Here is a 7,402-nt window from a genome sequence, read left to right on the forward strand (position 1 = left end):
TTCTTTTAAGAGATATTTTATTACAAAAGGGTTAGTAGTAGAGCTCCAAATCAAGGCTATTATAAACCCATAAATGATGACATACTGCCATCTAGTGGCTCAAACACTGAGGACCAGATGATGTAGCAAAAATGAATAATGTTGTTTTAACATTTTATGTTTGAGATCATTTTACACAAAGAATGTCAGTGAAACGGATTAAGATAGAACAGAGTGATAACTTTCCAGAAGTTGGTCGAGTCTATGACAATAATGGGTTTATATAAGGTTACAAAGATACTGTATGTATTAAAAATGCTGTCATCGCTGTTGGTGAGTCATCAAAAGGTAACAAATGTTGGCTTAACAAATACGAAAGGAGCTCATCGATTGTAAGGATGCATTGAACCGGATGCAGACTTGATGTTTGTCTTGATGCTGCTTGGCATTTTTCCTGAGGAAGAAAAAAATCAAAAGAATTATAAGTTCAGTAGGTAACGTCCCTGCTCATGAACTGTGGTCAAAGCCAAGTTTTAGTTTGATTTGAGTTCACGAGCGGTCATCGCTAGAGACTCCTTGGCTGTGATTAGTTGTTTTCCTTGGGAAAGGAGGCAGAGGAAGGTGATTTTGTTCCCTGTCCTTCAGCAGCTCCATTGGCTTCCAGTTCAATTCAGAATAAAATTTAAAATACTTCTGTGTACTTTCAAAGCCATCCATAACCTTCTCCTCCACATGTATCTGAACTCCTTCACATCGCCGTCCCCTCCCGCTCCCTCAGATCCTCCTCCTCCACCTCACTGTACCCCCAGCTCAACTTGTCATCATGGGGAACAGAGTAGGGCTGCATAATTAATCAAATTTTAAGAACAATCACGATTTTGACTTCCCACGATCAAATTTGCGTGATCAAGCGATTTTGTTTTAAAGCGTCATTTCTTAGAACGCTGAGTTTTGTTGCAAAGCCAATCCCGCTCCCTAAACCACTGTCTGCTCATGAGCCAGTCAAAGTATTTCCCGCCCCGTGCAGCTTAGTTTCAAGTTGTAGACAGTCACAGAGGACAGAGTAACGGGAAGAAAACTCAACAGATAGCAGTGGGTCATACGTCGGTCTCAAGGTTTACCAGTTTACCAGTAAACGCTACATTTTGTCCCGTCTGTTGTTGTCCCGTCTGTTGTTGTTCAGACAGCAGCGGTTACCAGTGCTAGTTGGTGCTAGTAGCGTCTGTTAGCTGTTAGCTCCTCTAGGACGCACCGGTGCTAATGTCCTCGCATCCGCTGCAATATGCATAAGGTTTAATTTTGCGTTACATGACCCATTTTGTCTGTAAAGCTGTGCCTGTTTTGGATCTCTCCTCTACTCTCTCGTCTTACTCTCTGCGCATCTCTGCCACACAGCGGTCGCCGGTCCACACTTCTGACATTTGTCTACAGTTTTAATTTTTTATAAACATAGCTGTATATTGTTAAGTATGAGGGGCAAACCTGTATTTGTACCAGTGTTTTTGCTAGTAAATGTAAATGTGCTGTATTTATATAGCGCTTTTCTAGTCTTAATGACTACTCAAAGCGCTTTTACATCATACAGGATACATTCACCGTTCACACACATTTATACACTGTGGCCGAGGCTGCCGTACAAGCTGCCACCTAATCATCAGATAAACATGCACACACATTCACACTCCAATGCGCAGCACTGGAGGCAACTCGGGGTTCAGTGTCTTGCCCAAGGACACTTCAACATGGGACTGCAGGGCCAGGGATTGAACCCCCAACCTTCAGATTGGCAGACAACCGCTCTACCACTGAGCCACAGCCGCCCGCTAGTAACTCTGCTATCGTGGCGGCCACGGCGAAGAACAAAGAATAAGTTATTGAATGCAACTAACTTCAGTTGGTAGAGTAATAGCGTGTGAGACGGAGCTGCTGGACTTGGGCGAGAGATGTGACCTATGGCCAGAATATCATAGTTCATAAAAATGCAGCGCAGTGACAATACAGACATTTCATACACACGATGTGTGTATCCGCCATTCAACCCGTGCTGGACCCATTCATAATGAGTCAGCCGTCTCTCTGCGAGTAGCATCCATCACACTCCCTCTCGCAGTTATAAATAGCATATGTGACGATAAAATTAGTTTTGGTTAAAATCAACAAATAATCGTGAGAATAATCGTGATCAAAATTTTGATCAAAATAATTGTGATTATCATTTTGGCCATAATTGTGCAGCCCTAGAACAGAGCCTTCAGTCGCTCTGCTCACCAGCTCTGGAACTCACTCCCCCCCAACCTCCGCAGTATTGACTCTCTCTCCCTGTTCAAAACCAGACTCAAAACCCACCTGTTCCAGCTTGCTTATTTGTAAATACATTGTACACTTTTCTGTTCCCTGTATCTGTCTTTTATTGTCTGTAAAGTACCCTTGAGTGTTTAGAAAGGCGCTGTTAAATAAAATGTATTATTATTATTATTATTATTATTATTATTATTATTATTATATTATTTAATATATAACCACTTCACACTGTAACTACTAAATGTATAGACATTTGATGTAAATACCCTGTCCACCTCAAAGTCATTTACATCCTAAGAATTTTAAAGCATTAATTATTAATGCAAATATTCTCAAAGAATTCTCAAAATTCTCTCACAAAGACAGTGAGCTGAAGAAGAGCAATGGCTTAACATCAGTACAAAAAAACAACAACACGAACAACAGAAACTCAAAGCAGTCAGGTGAAATACTAACCCAGCTCTCCAGGTCTCCTACCTGGCTGCCCTTGCTGTTGTGGAGCCACAGGTCCACCCATACCTGCTTGCTGGCTTGAACCCCCACCAATAGTGACCTGCTGTAAGGTTGGACCCCCACTCATCATGGGCCCTTGCCCTGGATGCCCAGGGGCCACTGGACCTGGAGGCCTACATTTGGAAAGCCCCTTTCCAAAAGCAACAGCTCCAACCAATGCATTAGTATCAGCAGGGTTGAAAGATGGTTTGTTCTGTCGTATTGCTGGGAGAAAAAAAAAATAATAATAATAATTTGTTTTTATTAGTCCCCAATGGGGAAATTACTGCACTACACTCTGTGTACACACTTTTTTGTTAGTACTCACACACAGGCCTGAAATACACACACACGCTCAGGACCTATACATGCACTATACATGGAGAGATGTCAGAGTGAGTGGGCTGCCAGCTGAACCAGCGCCCTGAGCGGTCGGGGGGGTACGGTGCCTTGCTCAAGAGCACCTGGCAGTGCCCAGGAGGTGAACTGGCATCTCTCCAGCCACCAATCCACGCTCCCAACTTTTTGGGTCCATACGGGGATTTGAACCAGTGACCCTCCGGTTCCCAACCCAACTCCCTATGGACTGAGCTACTGCCACCCCCAGAAAGAAACATATGTCAACATATTTAAATGTATAAATACATTTCAGATGAATACCTGGAGATTGAAATTGCAACAAACCTGCACTTTCTGCATCTCTCTCGTCACGAGGGTTGTTAAGCTTGTCTAGCAGATTAGAACACAATTTATTTAACGTCTGGATCTGTTTCTGTTGATAAAAATATGACCAAAGGAAATGGGTTGGAACAATGCAATATATAGCCACAGCTGTAAGCAATGTAATGAATGACTGACTACATTTTACCAAAACAACAAAACTTAACAGCAGCACAATTTTGTATACGTAAAGAAGGTTCGGGGGACTTTGACACAGAAGCATTTAATGAAATCTCGATCAAAGAAAATTAAGAGTAGCAAAACAGTTTAGTTTTCTTTAGTAGCGCCCCAACCCTAAGTGTGTATTTCCAAGAGGATTATATCTCCTGCTAAAGCTGTCACATTTGGGTTTTGCAAAGATCGCATCGGAGTGTAAATGTGTGTGACTGTTTATCTGATGAGCCTGTGGCACCTTGTACGGCAGCCTCGGCCACAGTGTATGAATGTGTGTGAATGGTATATGGTTCCTGTATGATCTAAAAGTGCTTTGAGTAGTTGTTAAGACTAGAAAAAAGAAAAAAAAAAAAAAAAATATATATATATATATATATATATATATATATATATATATATATATATATATAGCGCTATATAAATACAGTACATTTACATTTTACATATTGATGGCACCCTGAAACATAATATTAACAATATCATGAAGGGGCCTTAACGGTCTCAATCTCTAAAGCTGTACATACATTCATACTTGAACCTAGGACTGGTTAGGTGTTGGGAATAGGATTGAATAGATCTCATTGTCCCCTGACATGTGACCTAGGGAGTAACCTGATGTTACCCAAGTTCCCCCCCTTGTCTCATCTTACCACAACATAGTGTTTTTGGAAATTCCACCACATAAAATGACATTATATATTATCTGCATATGAGTACAACACATTTTTTTAAAAGACAAAGTAAAAAAAAAGAGATAAGCACTCTCCAGCAGCTGCACTAAACAGCAGTCTGCAGACTTGTCTTGTGTCAAAGAAAGGGAGTAAGAGTCGCAGCGGTGAGGCGATTAAACAACTTTTTTCATACGTTTATGTTCTAACGCTGGGTTCATACACTCAGCTACCGCTCTGCAAAAGGCAGACTATTAAACATCTGGGCACTCACTGTCAGCGGACTGTTCGGAAATGAATTGAACCGCTACGCTCTGCTGTTGTTGCAGCTCCTGGAAATAATACTAGTTTTATGCAATTTATGGGGAAAACTCAGCATAAAGCACAGTTAGAAAAAATTAATGTTTTTTTTAAGTGTAACGCAAACATAGGCGGCAACCTGGGACGACTGCTCCACCGTTATTTCCATTCACATAATTTGTCCCGCCCTGGCTGTTAGTGACCCAGGTTGTGCGCAATTCACATGGAAATCGACCCTAGTCTAAATCTACCCTGATCAAACCCACCTGGCAACCTGGGTCGCAAAGCCAAGAAAATTGAGGAGGGTTAACCAGTTCAAACACACAGTCAACCTGGGTATAACCCTGAGTTAGCCATTAGTGTAAAAGGAGTATCCCTAACCTGTGCCACCTCTGGACCTATTCGTGCTGCCTCTGCACTCAGCTGTTTCTCCTGCTCCTCCACCTCTGGATCAGGCTTGGTGCGCAAGTAGTCTGGTACAATCTCATGGCTGAAAACTGGGACACGCTGCTCTGTGAGTTTCTGTGGGGGACCAATCAGAGGCCGTGAACGGACAGACCAGAGAGATTGCTTTAACATCTGAGAAGCAGAGACATCAGTCGGTGGCTCTGATACTCACTGCTAAATCCTCATCTCGGTCTGGAGACAAAAGCAATGGTATTATAACCTGGTTGCGAAAAGATGGTGTCTTCTCGTTCTTGAGCAGTTTATTGATAGTGTTTAGCTGACCAGATAAAAGAGCGAAGTTGTCCAAAACAGAGGGCCTGAATGACAAACACACATCACAAAAAACTTCAAATAAAAGATATCAGGAGGAACAACCTTGGACAGTAGTATGGGAATATTACACTGGGTTTTCACAGGCTGCTATTTTCAACTGCAAGCGGTTTGTTACCACCCAGAAATGTTCAGCACACAGCAAAGTAAAATAAAAAAAGCAGAAGCAGGGTCTCTGTAGATACAGTAACCGTCACACACTTTTCGTGAGTCATTAAGTTATGATGGAAAATTATTACTTTTGTAATTAGTCTATAGATTGTTTTTTGAGAAAAGCATTGCTTATTAACTAGCTATACCTTTAATAGAAGAATATACATAGCTACTTGTCATTAAAGCGGATTTTCAACTGTACAAATTGCAATACATTAGTAAATCTTTGGAAAAAACACTTTACTTACCATGTTAATCGCTCGTATTCATTTTCCAACTTATAAATAAAACTGTGAAGAGCGTTTTTGACGTGTGCTACCCGAGAAATGAGAGACTCCACCGCCGCTTCTAACTGCTTCTCTTCTCGTTGCTATGGGAGATAAAAGAGAAAAGTTCTAGTTATGTGATAACCAAAAACGCCAAATGATGAACACATCAAACTATTCTAACGACAGTATGTGTGAAAGAAAAAGTGTTACAATTAATTTTAGTTAGGTTGACCCATTGTAAGAGTTAAGGTAAACTAGCTAACAGAGTTAACCTGAACGGGAACTGACCAAAGCTAACTTAACGCTAGCTTTTGACATAACGTTAACGTTAGTTACCTTATTTAGTAACTGCTGGCTCTTAAAATAGTGAACTCAGAAGCACCGTATGCACAAGTAAAACACCTGTGAATAATATAAAAAGTATCATAGTGTAAATTGCAATACATGGGCAATAAAATAACATTACCTGCATTGTTGAACTACAAACTAACAACGGAGAATGAAATGGTCCAATTCAGTAAAGGCAGAACCACTTCCGGTTCACGTTTTCTTTCTCCTATTTCTTTTTTCTTCTCCTCTTTGGAGATTTACGGCAGCCGACAACCGTATTGTTGCATTGCTGCCCCCTTCTGGAACTAGCTAGCTAGTAATTTATCGTGGAACCTTCTTCCAGTGAGTTTAACCATCCAATTTGATCCCACTAATGACATTGGCTATACTATTACCCAGACCCAATTGTCCGAGTTTGTCTAAATACCTCCCTCAGTGTAGTATCTAAGTCTGATATGTCAACAATGCTCAAAAATCTCCTATCCTATTACTACTATGGACATGAATGCCAAAAACCCTTTTTTGTCCATGCAGATTCTCTGATTGGCAATATCTTTTTTCTGGTCCAGCACCATTTCTTTGTTTCTCTTTGACTCATAACTCCGTAAATCCCTAGTTACTACACTTTGCATTAACCTCCATCCTGGACTACACACCTGCCGATTGCACATACTTGCACTCAACCCATCCAGCCTTCAGCTATTTTGTATATATTGGTTTCAGTATTTGTTTATTTTTATATTAATGTTTAACATCTGTTTATGTATGCACCAATCCCCAAGGCAAATTCTTCCTAAGTGTAACTTAAAGTGACACCAAACCTTTCCTGATTCTTAACAGCTTCAGTCAAAATCACCTTCCTTTTCTGACCTCATTTTCTTTTATTTGGTTTATTTTCTTCATATACTGTGCTGGCCCCACATGGTGATTTCCCTCACGGTGCAGGCCCTTTGCTTGCTCTTCTAGCAAAGGGTTTAAAAACAGGACAAAATTGTGAGACATGTATTTTAAACACAGCTAAAATAGTTGGCTGGGCAGCCAAAATTACAGGTCAATGCTTAACCTTAAGCCAAGTAATGTTGCAGGCACTATAGAGTAAACTGACATGTCAACCACATAGAATCTACAGATAGAAACTACTGTTACTCGGGTTAACAACACAGATGTACACTCACCGGCCACTTTATTAGGTACACCTGTCCAACTGCTCGTTAACACTTAATTTCTAAGCAGCCAATC

General features: G+C 40.9%; 1 protein-coding gene across 2 annotated transcripts; it reads right to left on the reverse strand.

The window, feature by feature from the left end:
* On the reverse strand, positions 1 to 6,506 carry med8 (mediator complex subunit 8). 2 transcript variants are annotated; one of them, XM_034880454.1, is made up of 7 exons: positions 6,300 to 6,506; positions 5,813 to 5,934; positions 5,254 to 5,398; positions 5,016 to 5,156; positions 3,457 to 3,544; positions 2,758 to 2,997; positions 1 to 433 (listed from the first exon to the last, which is right to left on the reverse strand). In XM_034880454.1, exons 1-7 carry the CDS (start codon positions 6,303 to 6,305, stop codon positions 363 to 365), a joined length of 813 nt encoding a protein of 270 aa, XP_034736345.1. In that variant the 5' UTR covers positions 6,306 to 6,506; the 3' UTR covers positions 1 to 362. The 2 variants fall into 2 exon arrangements, with proteins under 2 accessions (XP_034736345.1, XP_034736344.1); XM_034880453.1 differs by having other exon boundaries at positions 2,737 to 2,997.
* Between the last annotated feature and the right edge of the window lie 896 nt (positions 6,507 to 7,402).

This window comes from Etheostoma cragini, chromosome 9 (assembly GCF_013103735.1).
Source record: "Etheostoma cragini isolate CJK2018 chromosome 9, CSU_Ecrag_1.0, whole genome shotgun sequence".
NCBI lineage: Eukaryota > Metazoa > Chordata > Actinopteri > Perciformes > Percidae > Etheostoma > Etheostoma cragini.

Coding starts and splice junctions, on each gene's coding strand:
- med8 (XM_034880453.1), bottom strand. Junction 3,545..5,015: donor TAGGTCCAGAGGTGGCACAG/GTTAGGGATACT, acceptor TTTTATCAACAG/AAACAGATCCAGACGTTAAA. Junction 434..2,736: donor TAGGAGACCTGGAGAGCTGG/GTTAGTATTTCA, acceptor TTTCTTCCTCAG/GAAAAATGCCAAGCAGCATC.